This window comes from Lupinus angustifolius, chromosome LG04 (assembly GCF_001865875.1).
Source record: "Lupinus angustifolius cultivar Tanjil chromosome LG04, LupAngTanjil_v1.0, whole genome shotgun sequence".
In the NCBI taxonomy this organism is placed as follows: Eukaryota; Viridiplantae; Streptophyta; class Magnoliopsida; order Fabales; family Fabaceae; genus Lupinus; species Lupinus angustifolius.
The window spans coordinates 10,351,226-10,363,886 of NC_032012.1; the positions used below are offsets into that span (position 1 = coordinate 10,351,226).

The window sequence follows — 12,661 nt, forward strand, 5'->3', positions numbered from 1 at the left end:
ATTCACGTATTTTAATTAATTATATAATATATGTACATATATATGATATTATAATGTTGTCCGATCTAACCAGTTAAATCGGTTAGAACCTATGTTTGATCTCTTCCGGTTTAATGTCCGAATTTCACAATATTGGATGACAATGCATATATTTTAAACTTTTTCATTAAACCTATATTAATGTAATTCACTCATTAGTAATCTTATCATATAGATGACATTATGATAAGTTCCATAAAAATACAAGGACAATATAGTAATGTTTATGTTAGAGATAGATATATGAAGTGAAAGAAATGAAATAATAATAATTCAAAAATGGCTTCTTCTTTATCTCTCTCACCTCTCTCTTCCACTCACTACATTTCCTCTACCAAACTCCTTAACCTGCGCACCCCCAATCTCCTTAACCTACGCACCCTCTCTTCCAAACATTCCCTAACCGTCAATTCCCTCACTCTCACCCAAGACGATCTCAAGAAACTCGCCGCCGACAAAGCCGTCGACTACGTCAAGTCCGGCATGGTCCTCGGCCTCGGCACCGGCTCCACCGCCGCCTTCGTTGTCGCCAAGCTCGGCGCCCTAATCGCTTCCGGCGAACTCACCGACATCATCGGCATACCTACCTCAAAGCGCACGGAGGAGCAGGCTCGCTCCCTCGGCATCCCGCTCTCGATCCTCGACGACAATCCCCGCCTCGACCTCGCGATCGACGGCGCGGACGAGGTGGATCCGAATCTGGACTTAGTCAAAGGCCGCGGCGGCGCGCTGCTCCGGGAGAAGATGGTGGAGGCGGCGTCGGAGAAGTTTGTGGTGGTGGTGGATGATACGAAATTGGTTACGGGACTCGGCGGAAGCGGGCTTGCGATGCCGGTGGAGGTGGTTCAATTTTGTTGGAAATATAATTTGATTAGGTTAAGGGAATTGTTTAAGGAAGAAGGTGTTGATGCTAAGTTGAGAATTGATGAGAATGGGAAACCTTATGTTACTGATAATTCAAATTTCATTGTTGATTTGTATTTCAAGACTCCAATTAAAGATGGTTTTGGTGCTGGGAAAGAGATTTCAAACCTTGAAGGTGTTGTGGAACATGGATTGTTCTTGAATATGGCTACTTCTGTTATTATTGCTGCTAAAGATGGTGTTCAAGTTAAGGATAAGTGATATTGTTATTGTTCTATCAACTCAATCCTTGTTTCAATTTCTGTTTTTTCTTTCTTTTTTTTGATTGATTGGGATGTTCTTCATGATAATGCTTTTCCAAACTCACCATTGTAATAATGTTGCCTCATCTTATGGCTAAGGAATTATCATCCTCGGGTGTCTGAATGTTGTTTCTAAAAATCGAACATTTGACTTTTTTTGGGCACAATTCCTTACTCTTTTTAGAGGCAAACTCATCCACTATAGTTAGTGGATTGAATTGCAGGTGAACAACACTGTTTTGTAAGTGTGATATATATGTATTGCAAGTAGTATTATGAGAACTGGATCGTGACTGGGTGGTTTGACCAAAATCACTAACCGGACTTGAAAATGACTCTAGTTTACGGTCTTAACCGAATGAGAGTTGAACCACTTTGAACCGGGGAAATCCTGGTCTGATAATGTTAAACCCGGTTAAATCTGGGAATTAAACCGGACGGTTCTTAAAAATAAGAAAAAAATGTAACACTGCTCTAATATTTTGTTTTACTACGGTCCAAAAAAAGGTGAAGAGATTATTTCAATATAATTATACATAATTATTAATTGCAAAAAGTTTTACATTTATGTATAACTATATACTAGATAAAATTATTAATTATATATAGATCGCCTGGTCAGACAGACAGTTTAACTGTTTATACCGATTAAACCTAATACGGGACCTCTCCCGATTTGACGTCCGCCATTAGGATGCATTTTTTTTATCTTGTTTTTCAGCTAAGACTCTTCTAAGCTGTGTTCATCTGTAAGCTGCTTCACGACCCTCATGCCTAAACTCTTAGCTTATCTAATGTGAGTTTGGTTAACTAAACAAGTAAATGTGTATCTACCCTTAAATAACTTAGGAGTTAGATCTCTACGCATTTATTTGTAGATTATTTTTGGGTTAAAGTTTTAATGCATTTTACACAAGCTTATTTTTGGATATCAAATTCTTGGTTTATGTTGGGTGATGCACTCCAGGACTTATCTTATACAAGATAAGGAGTGGTTGATTGGGATGCATTGCTTATCTTTTACTCTCAGACTCTATGCCAAACACAAACCTCAGATTCTCTTCAATTTTCTAGACCCTAATAATAGACAATATGCAAAATTCCATGCCATTTTAATGGCCTCTGATATGCTTATAATGAATTTAACTCTTCTAAAATTGCACGCATTAAAGTAATGTTTTTTCTTATTTAATTGAGATGAGTATAGAAAGACAAGAAGGATACAGAGACAAAAAATGGACAACACCGAACTAAATCATCAATGATTTAGATGTAACACAAAAATTCTCATCCAATGTTTGACTCTTAAATTATCACAGCACACAAGACCTCTCATGAGACAATACAAAAGTCATATTTCCCCACCTAAATCAAGGGACAAAACTTTGTTCAGTGCACTAAAAGCACCCTTTACAAAACAGTAAAGAAGACACTCTTTTAGGTAAACTATTTTCAATAAAATAGGTTTAACTTAACCCAAAAAAACTACCAATTCGTTATAACTCTTAGCCACTTAACACATTCCAAATCTTATACAAATTGGGTTATAGTTAAAATTCATGTAACTTTATTTGAAATTAATGGCAAAGAATGTTTCTAAAAACATGGATTTATTATAGTTCAAGACCATGACAGTGTTTCTTATAACTTGTACCTAGTATTACAGAGAGGTACTGTCATTTAACTTACAAACAGTGACGTTTCTGGCTTCTTGTATCTATAGAGAGGCACTATCATTGAATCTATTCCTCTAAGTACCATCTTTTAATTTTAACAGTAGGGTCACCTAATAATAAATTACTGAACTGGTCATAAAAACTTACGGCTCTTGAAGATCATGCTGAGGCAATGTTAAATTGGATCAACCCCCAAAATTATATTCAAGAAACTCTATAAGTGTGGCAAGTGGCTTTATAAGGGAAAGCTTGTAGGCCAAAGCCAGTAATAAATATAGTTAAATACAAGCACATGAACCAAAGAGAAAAGAATCATAATGAACTAGTAGAGGAATGCAACATATATATTGCACTTGCAACAAGATCACAACTTAACATATGAACAAGAAGATCAGATATACCTTATGTCTAGCCTTTTCTCTTCATGAATATTTGAGGCAATAGGACTATAAGAATCTCAGTTCCTTAATATTTAGTTGCTACTAGGTTCTATTAAACAAAAATGGGAAAGGCAGGGAAATGGATTAGAAACTTTCTTCTAGGGAATAAGGAAGAGAAGTACAAGAAGATTGATACATTTTGCTCTGAGAATATGAGTGCCAGCATGATGGATAGTCAGATTGTAAGTCCTAATGTGAAGCGTAGATGGAGTTTCGGAAGATTGAGAGGTGGAAGTGAAAGAAAGACTAGCATGCTAGCAGGGCATAAATTTTCTATATCTTTTGACTCAGGTGATTCTGCCAGACTGCAAATCCAAGCCCTGTTGGAAACTCAAGGTTCTAAGAGTCTTCCAACAGCACTACCACAGGTTTCTAGATACAGAAGACATAAAACTGCAGCTGCTATAAAGATTCAAGCTGGCTTTCGCTCATATTTGGTATAATTCTCTCTTTATATATTCAGATCGTTTATGCTCACATCTTGTGTGGTTCTTCCTTTGTTAGAGATGTATTAAACTCATTTGGGTACCTTCATCTAACAACTTAAGTTGTTGGGAAATATGGTTCATGATTTAGTATCAGAGCCTCTACGATTAAGGGCACATTTGGGTAAACAATTTAATGAAGTGTTTATTAAATAAGTTTACTTTAATAAGCTTATTGAAATAAACTAAAAAGAGCTGGTAGCTACGAAGGTCATAAGCACTTTTGATAAGCTTCTCTGATAACTTATGGAAATAAGCTTTTCACATAATCTCAAATAAACTCTTCCAAATGCCCCCTACAAGGTCAAGGGCAGCTTTATTTACATACTATATTACTCTTCCCAGGCTCAAACATTTGTACTAGATTTTTGATGAACATGCTAAATGCAAATTTTCAGGCAAGGAGAGCATTGCATGCTTTAAGGGGATTAGTCAAGTTACAGGCACTGGTAAGGGGTCACCTTGTAAGGAAACAGACAACTGCTACACTGCGTGGCATGCATGCATTGATGGCGATCCAAGTTAGAACCCGAATTCACAGAATTCAGATGGTTGAGGAAGCAAATCTTCATGGGAAACAGCCTCTGCAACATAGAGAAGTTCCTCGCCACAAGGGTCTCACAAGAAAAAATAAAGTAAGCCTACACAAAAAAAATCCCAAAGTCATAGCATATTATGATTGTTCAAATAATAAACCATTATATTAAATTTAGAGATGTAAACAACAATGTTACTCACACACACATACCTCTTATGTGCACAATTTTCACCATCTAATTATATTTGACCACATCTTGTTTTCTATATAGATGCACTCTGATTTAGCCCATATAGGCATATGTGAGATAATTATGTATGGAAGTGATGTATTAGAAGCATTTTTCATATGTAAATCCCATTGAAAACTTATCTACATGAAACTTTAGGTATCAAGCATTTAGTGTATGCACAGAACAATATGGAATAGGACAGAATGGTATTTTCTATTCTATTCTCTTTTGTTTTACCCCTTTTAGTGGAGCTAATGAAATGTTCTACTTTTTAATGTTCTATTATGCTTTTGTCTACATATTACACCAAACATAGAGCAGAACCATATATTCTGGTAGGTTTTGATTTGATGTGTTTATGGTTTACCAAAAGCTACCTTATGCTGCATTTCAGTTACATGCTTTATTATGCTGCAATATGTCACATCTACAATCTGTAATATGAGTATTATGTATATATAGCATTCAAAGGGTATGAGTATGGATGAAATGCTGGAAGCTTTGAAAAGCAGAGGTTCCCCTGTACATCATTCACATGCAAAGAGCATGGAGCATGATCACATGACATTCTATTCAAACCGTATGTCAGTTTCAAAACGAAAACATCAATACAAGGAGAATACTTTAAACAAAGCAGCAAACAGCCAAGAAAACTACAGGCCCATCATGTCTGAATCAAATCCAACAACAATAGCATTATCAACTTCTGAGCGCCATGAAATGTCTCACAACCAATCATGGTCACCAAGTTACATGAGCAAGACACAATCTTCAAGAACAAAAGCAAGGTCTCTTAGTGAACCAAAACAACGACCCAAAAAGGGAATGAGGCACAAAAATAAGTCTATAGAATCTACCGATGATCTTAGTACCTCACTTAATGGTCCAAGGCACAGTGTGTCCTCTGAGTCGTCACACTTCAATAGAAGAAGCTTTGACCAATGGATTACTAACCTCTATGGGTCAACGAAGGATGGAAGGCACGAATCCCTTGGCAGCATCACGGTTAATAGTGACTCATACTATTGAATTCCCTAGCTAAAGCTACAGAACGAGCAGATGATTCAATTTTGAATATTAATGTTGACATCATCCATTATAATAATTTACAATGCTTGTTGCCCTTTTGATTTTCCTGGTACTAGCCCCCATCACCTCTGAATAAATCCACCTTATTTTCAACTACTGAACTATGGCATCTAACAATTGTTAGGTGATGTCAGTGTACCGTTATGCGCCAAGAAAGACAAAACAAGATTGAACAAGACAGAACAAGATGTTCTATTCTAATCTCTTCGGTTCCAACCCTTTCCATGGAACCAAATTGTTATACGTTTGGTCCTTTATCCTATTCCTGTTCTGGTCTGTTTACATAATACACTAAACAATGAGCAGAACTTATACATTGTTTCAAATTGTTTTGACATGTCTACCAGATGTTACCTACAACATCCATGGAATGAAGGGAAAAGATTGAAATTGTAAATTTGAGTTTGATTAATTCCTGTAGTCAGACAGGTAATGCTATTATACCAAGAAAATATCTATAATCTTCCTCATTAATCATCAGACTAAAGTAAAAAGTGGGTAAATGAGAAAACATGGTAACTAAAAAAATCAGCTGTCTAAATGTCACATTGGAAGAAGAAAGAAGCACGAACTCTACAAGCACAAGTGCATGAATACAACCCATATTACAACAGTTTAGGCGGACTGTTCCTGGTGAAAGTGTTCACTTTGAAACTCTTGCTCAACCAAATAGCAGTTTCCCTTGGGGAAACCTTTCCTGGGCCAAACGGTTTTAACAACACTCCAAGTTCATCATACCTTTGCTGCTGTAGTAATCTTGCACTAAATTCAAGCAACCCCTCCAAGGCATCAGCCCTTTGTTGGAATGATGAAGTGTCAAACTGCTGGCGATGCAAGTCTGAAGAGTTGCGGCTTGATGCTCCAGCAGTTGCATTTTTATCATATGAGCCACTTTTATCCTCGTTTTTTTCCTTGAACATGCTGCGCTTGATTCCCTGCCAAGTATCAGAACTAGGTTTGACGCACGCTATATCGCATACCTCGACTGTACGTTTGTCTATCATAGTTGAATCATTGCTACATAGAGGGAAGTTTGAAGAATCACGAGCAGAGGTTGATAAAGGTCTGCTAATGGTAAACAATTGATCATCATATAGTGCTAATGGAAATTCTGCCATCTTATCAATATGGGGAGCGTTCACCGAAATGCTAAGTGAATTTACATTGCTAAGTAAAGCAATAGTGGCCCTTCGAGGAGGATGCTGAACGGCACCACTTCTTGGCAACAACAACGATGCTCTGCCAGTTCTGTGGACAGGTTGTTTGGTACTGTGTGATATAGGAAGCTGTAACAATGAACTTTAGAAAGTCAGACATTTAAAATTCGTAATTGGAAAATACCATTAACAAAAGTGACATTATTAAGTTTGTTTCATGAATAACTAAGTGACAAACATTAAAACATGGTGAACTCCAGCTTGCCTTACCTCCTTATGATTGTTTGCGGGTTTCATTGATTTGTTGTGGGTGGCAGAAGCTTTTGATGAAGTTAGTTTTGGAGTCTTAGCAACACTAGAAGTTCTGGAAACAGCTGGCTTAATGTTTGACTTCACTTCATGGCTATCTCCAACACACAGCTCGGCTAATCTTTGATTCAAATAATCAGTGGTACAATCTATTTCTTGGGTAGAGCATAGAGAATCTTGATCTGCTCCAGATACACTAGGATTTGAAGTCTGATCATTACTTAAAGAATGCCACTTATCCCTATAGATGGAAACAGAATCATCTGGCTTCAAAAATCTAGTTTTCTTCATGTAGTTGGGTTGTTCCCAATGACCCGGTAATGTACTTCGCCTTGGGCTATTGATTTTGAGATGGATATTATGAACATAAGGTTGAAGATGTGGGTGCCCAAGTAGCTCTGCAGCCTGCCTCAAGAAGTACATGAAAGGAAGCAAGAAAGAAAGGATGGTTACAAAAGACCCCTTTCACAACCATTACCTGACATCACTTCATAGGCTGTCGCCGAACTTGAAATGTTTAAGGGCAGAGATAATAGTTTCCAATATCTCTGCCAATCAGATGTTACTAATTCTACCTAAGCAAATTAAAGCTGCTTCAAATAATGTACAAACACTAGCTACGAAGTTTATTACAACTTCAGCAGACTTCTTTAAGACACTACACTACATTGCATTGCATTATTCAAGGTCAGAGGATAGCTTTTATACATACACTAGGCCTAAGCTCTGGATTTTTCCGCAGCATGCTTTTAACGAGACCTCGACTGTCATAAGGGAAAATAAATATAAAATTTGATCAATTGTACAGTTCAAAATAGAACAACTTGATTACTATAAATTTGCAAGAAAGAAATCCCCACTTTCAATGAGCTTTGGCTTACCAACAGTTGTTAGCTTAAGACATGAAAATGCTAAATTTAACAGTGTTAAAACATGACTGCCATTTGCAACTGGCAATAATAGCTGAAGTAACTACAAGACAAAAGAACAAGGACTTACAACGCACAAGAATACTTTGATGGCAGCGGAGCTACTATGGACTTATTGATCTTCATAATCAGTGCTTGTATATCCTATTCAAAGAGAACAAAAGATAATCATATAACTTCATAAAGCAAAGATGGCAGAAAGGATGTGAAAAGCAGTAAACTCAAGCAGTTTTCAAGTCTTTGAGAGATAATATAAGCATAACCTAGCGGCCGCATGAGCTCTGCTGATAATCAATTGTGAAAATCATAGTAAAAATAAAATTTGGCACAATTTCTTAACATATCAAATGGAGATACAGAGACACGAAATAGTAGAAACTGGTTCTACTGGTCAATTATAAAAACATGTGCAAACAAGTTAATGTGATTACAATCAAATTGATATACAGACATTGGTATCTGATTGAGAATAAAATGAAAAGAGGTGATGATGTAACAAATAAAAAAACTGGCAATACAAAAGCAGTGGTGAAAGTGTTAAATATGCTCCAAGATGATATTCAAACAAACAAACCTTTTTCAATTAAGAAGATTACTTACAAATGCTTTGAATGCAGGCTTAAGTGAGGTCATTTCATATATACAGCATCCTGAATAACCAGTTTCCGAGATCACGAATACATATTCAGCTAGATAATAAAAAGCTTCTAGATGGAAAAAATCATAACACATGAGTACTTACCCAAGGACCAAATATCTGATTTAGAACCATAAGGTATATCAGCAAGGAGCTCAGGACACATGTAACTAGGAGTTCCTACAACCTAAATTACAAGACAACAACTCTTGTTGATGACAAAACATCACGCAAGTTTCAATCTGGAACATAAACAAAATTTCGAGATTAAAAAATTCTTACAGAGGAAGTAAGATCATCCGAAGTTAACTTTTTTGCAAGTCCAAAATCACCTGCATCGTCATTGACCACTTGTAAGAACGAATTTTATCATCTGCGTTTTATTTATTTAAGGGGTTGTTTGTGAGTTGGTTTTTGAAAGGCAATGCAAGGAAGGGGAAGGCTTAGGAGCCAGACTTGTGAGAGGGCTCTATAGCCTTCCATCCCCCCAAATTCAACTCCCAAACAGACCCTAAAGGAACAATAGAATAGTTTACCAAGACGTATGTTACAATCTTTTGTCAAGAATATATTTGAGCACTGAAAAATTCATGTAATTTTCTCATTAGTATACGGTTTGGGAGAATATAGATGGAAATACAAATAGCATAAAGAGGATTTTGTTGCTAACCTTGACATCACGATGAAGAATATGGTTCTTGTGTAAGTACTCAAGTGCCATGAGAAGTTGAACAAGCCACTTACAAAGTTTCTGAAAACTAATGACTCTTTTAGATTTTAAAAGTGAAGATATGAATGTTTTCTGATTTATTTAAGGATGAATACTATTTTTGAAGGGAAAAAGAGATGTATAAAGAAGAAGAAATATTTATGCAACAAAATAAAAAACAAGACATAACCTCCTCAGGAAACATAACACCATTAGCTTTCTTTATAGCTTCCGCCCTGTTTTACAGCAATGATATATTTAAAAAACTATCATTGGTCCAATTTATGAAAGCAACCAACGGAAATAAAATAGAACCATAAATTATAATCTAGTAAAATTTCGAGAAAAGAGACTTACATATCTCCACCCTCACAATAGCATATAATAATGCAAACATAGCAACCCTGAGAAAGAAGTAAGGCATCAAAATATATCAGTGAATCAGTTACAATCAGTTTATGTGTCATCCTCAATCAGTAATAAACAAAAATGTCATAATAGAAGGAAATAACCAAAGCAATCATCTGGATTGGAAAATTAAATTTAAAATCTAAAGTAGTAATAAACTATAATTGTCTGTTACTCATGGTAACTTTAAATATTTATTGAAGATGCATACTAAGTCATCAAAGAGTGACACTGATTTAATGTCATTACAATAAATAAAACCAAAAAAATAAGATATTCAAGGTTAGCACCAGATAAACTTCTTTAAAAAAATATGATACACATGCACAAAGGTTTAATAGCAATCTTCCAATAGAAGCGTATAAGGGAAAGCTTATAGTAGATGCCATTCTTACAATTAACTGAGCAGTGAGCACATGAAAAGAAGTTAGGAAGCACCATACCTTTTCTACCCATGAATCTTTATACTCCACAATAAATGGGTTTCTCATTTTGGAGATGAGCTCCATCTACACAAACCCAAAAAGGAAAAGATATAAAAAAATATCCTGAATCATATCCACAAATAATTTCACATCAAACATTTTGAATCAACAAGGCTGTTAAGTTTACTGCCAGATCCATTTTATCCATTTTGAGATTTGAAACCTCTCTTTAGGTCCATTAGCAAATGAAATTCCTCCACAGCACAAACAAAATGCACCAGGAACCATGCAACAGAAAAACAAGCACCAACCTCCTGGTGTGCAGACCTACGAGAGCGCTCAGTTTGACGGGCAAGGCGAATCTTCTTCAGCACATATCTATACAATTCAAAAACAAGGTTAAACAAACAGAAATGAATGGAAACAGGCATTAAGGGTTAAAAAGGTAATGTAGCTTTATGTTCTCACTTTTTCTTCTCATGCTTATGCTTCACAAGAAAGGCAGAACCAAAAGCACCTTTTCCAATTTGCTCCAGTATTTCATACTGCTCCATGTCAACAAGATGAACAGATTTCCTTCTCCTGGGCCCTGGCTACAGATTACAAACCAAATCAAGCACCAATACTAAACCGTAATTTGATTTTCAAAGTTAAAAAGACAATTATAGAAATGTAGGTGTCAAGGTTTTAAAATGCGGCCCCATCATCACATGATTTACTGGCCACAACATCTCGGTTGCGACAGCCACTACAACTGCATCAGGCCGTAATTACAAACCGCAATTGCTGCAATGCCACAGCGATTGCAATTTCAACTGCAACCACAATTTTAAACTTCGTTGATAAGCTTCATAAGATTTTGCTGTCATCCAAGTTACTGAAGCATCACATAATAGCGCATAGTAATACGTTTTGTTCACTAAAGGAAAAAAGTAAGTATCAATTACAATGACTTGCACACCAAGGTTGAAGAATCAGGTGTGCTAATGCCTATTACATTTCTTTCAAACAATCGAATATTACTAACAAAGAGGTGAGCCTCGCTGCAACGGTAAGGTTGTCTGTCTTGCGACCTACAAGACAACCTCTTAGGAGTTGCGTGTCCGTGTACATCTACTCTCCCCAGACCCCAGTTACCGAACTCTCTTTAATCTAATATTATCAACAAAGAACTAAATCATCATGTTAGTCTTCGAAATCTTAAACACTGGTCATAACTGACTTTAGGAAATTAACACATTAGTCCCTAAAACTATAATATATGAGTCAAATTAGTGAGTCCTTATCTGAAAATCAAATTCAAGGAGTATACGGCAATTTTCTAAAGTAAAATAACTAGTATAACTAGTACTTACGATTTCAGATACTAAACAGTTACATAACAAGGATTTTCGAAACTCTAAAATAGTACTAAAATGGAAATAAACGCAAAAAAAGTAAGAGAAATGTAAAAAGAAATTGAAAAAGGGAAAATGTACGTATATACCTGAATGAGTAGAAGATAATGGAATGGATTCAACAAAACGTAGAGGGAAGGAACAAATCGAGGTTTGATATTGTGAGAGGAATTGCAAAACGACACCGTTGTTGAAGAAGAAGAAGAAGAATGAGAAATGAGAAATTATAAGTGCAATTTATGAAATAAGTAAAGCAATAAAGTAATATGTTTAATAATGTTCATCCGAAGAGTTAGCCCACATAACTGTGGATATTTCCGACTCGGTTATATGAGTTTTATATAATATTATTCGACTACAATCGATATTTAATCATCAACTGTTAGAAAAATAATTCAATGAATGATATAGACTGTATTTCACTCTTATATTATTTTGAAAACTCTACATACTGAAACTTAAATATTGGTTTTTTATGTTTCCCACGGGTATCATTGCACTTGAGGCAATCATATCCGAGCTAGAAATATTCACAGGTAAGTGGGGCTAACTCTTCCAACGGACATTTTTTCCATCCACAATACTCGAACTCGATTCTTACTCAATGGGAATCAAGCATGTACCACTTGAACTAACGAATGTTAGTACTTAAACATTGGTTTTGAATCTCACCAAAGTTTTCAATTTGATATTTCTTTACAATTTTGGTTTGAAATTTATAATCTGCCTGTTATTGAATTTTTAGAATGAAAAATTCTTCGAAATTTGTGTCTATTAATTTAGTTTCTGGAATGTACCATTACAAAATTGATTTTGCTATACAAAAATTAACCAAAAACAACTTATAACTGAAAATAATATAAATAATCTATTTGAAAGGAATGATAGGACAAACTTGAAGGTAGAAAATAAATTTGAAAATGAATCTAATATGTTTTGTCTTTTTTTATGAAAAGAATTTCTAATTTCTAATTTCTAATGCATGGATTATGGATGTGTTTGGTAAATAGCTTAATTGATATTAT

At 35.5% G+C, this 12,661-nt stretch overlaps 3 protein-coding genes across 5 annotated transcripts; 2 read left to right on the forward strand and 1 right to left on the reverse strand.

Annotated features, from left to right (window-relative positions):
- Positions 291-1,261, forward strand: LOC109345766 (probable ribose-5-phosphate isomerase 3, chloroplastic). The gene has a single exon (XM_019584955.1). It carries the CDS (start codon positions 319-321, stop codon positions 1,162-1,164), a length of 846 nt encoding a protein of 281 aa, XP_019440500.1. The 5' UTR covers positions 291-318; the 3' UTR covers positions 1,165-1,261.
- LOC109345769 (protein IQ-DOMAIN 14-like) lies at positions 2,699-6,176 on the forward strand. Its single transcript, XM_019584959.1, has 3 exons — positions 2,699-3,758; positions 4,205-4,441; positions 5,039-6,176. Exons 1-3 carry the CDS (start codon positions 3,384-3,386, stop codon positions 5,603-5,605), a joined length of 1,179 nt encoding a protein of 392 aa, XP_019440504.1. The 5' UTR covers positions 2,699-3,383; the 3' UTR covers positions 5,606-6,176.
- Positions 6,165-11,878, reverse strand: LOC109345768 (serine/threonine-protein kinase Nek2-like). Of its 3 annotated transcripts, none has more exons than XM_019584956.1 (15): positions 11,726-11,878; positions 10,708-10,828; positions 10,551-10,617; positions 10,258-10,323; positions 9,764-9,810; positions 9,597-9,642; positions 9,368-9,448; positions 9,234-9,276; positions 8,980-9,029; positions 8,803-8,884; positions 8,661-8,710; positions 8,131-8,204; positions 7,844-7,895; positions 7,093-7,536; positions 6,165-6,951 (listed from the first exon to the last, which is right to left on the reverse strand). In XM_019584956.1, the coding sequence occupies exons 2-15, from the start codon at positions 10,791-10,793 to the stop codon at positions 6,271-6,273; spliced, it is 1,869 nt and encodes a 622-aa protein (XP_019440501.1). In that variant the 5' UTR covers positions 10,794-10,828; positions 11,726-11,878; the 3' UTR covers positions 6,165-6,270. The 3 variants fall into 3 exon arrangements, with proteins under 3 accessions (XP_019440501.1, XP_019440503.1, XP_019440502.1); XM_019584958.1 differs by having other exon boundaries at positions 10,708-10,831; XM_019584957.1 differs by having other exon boundaries at positions 10,708-10,835.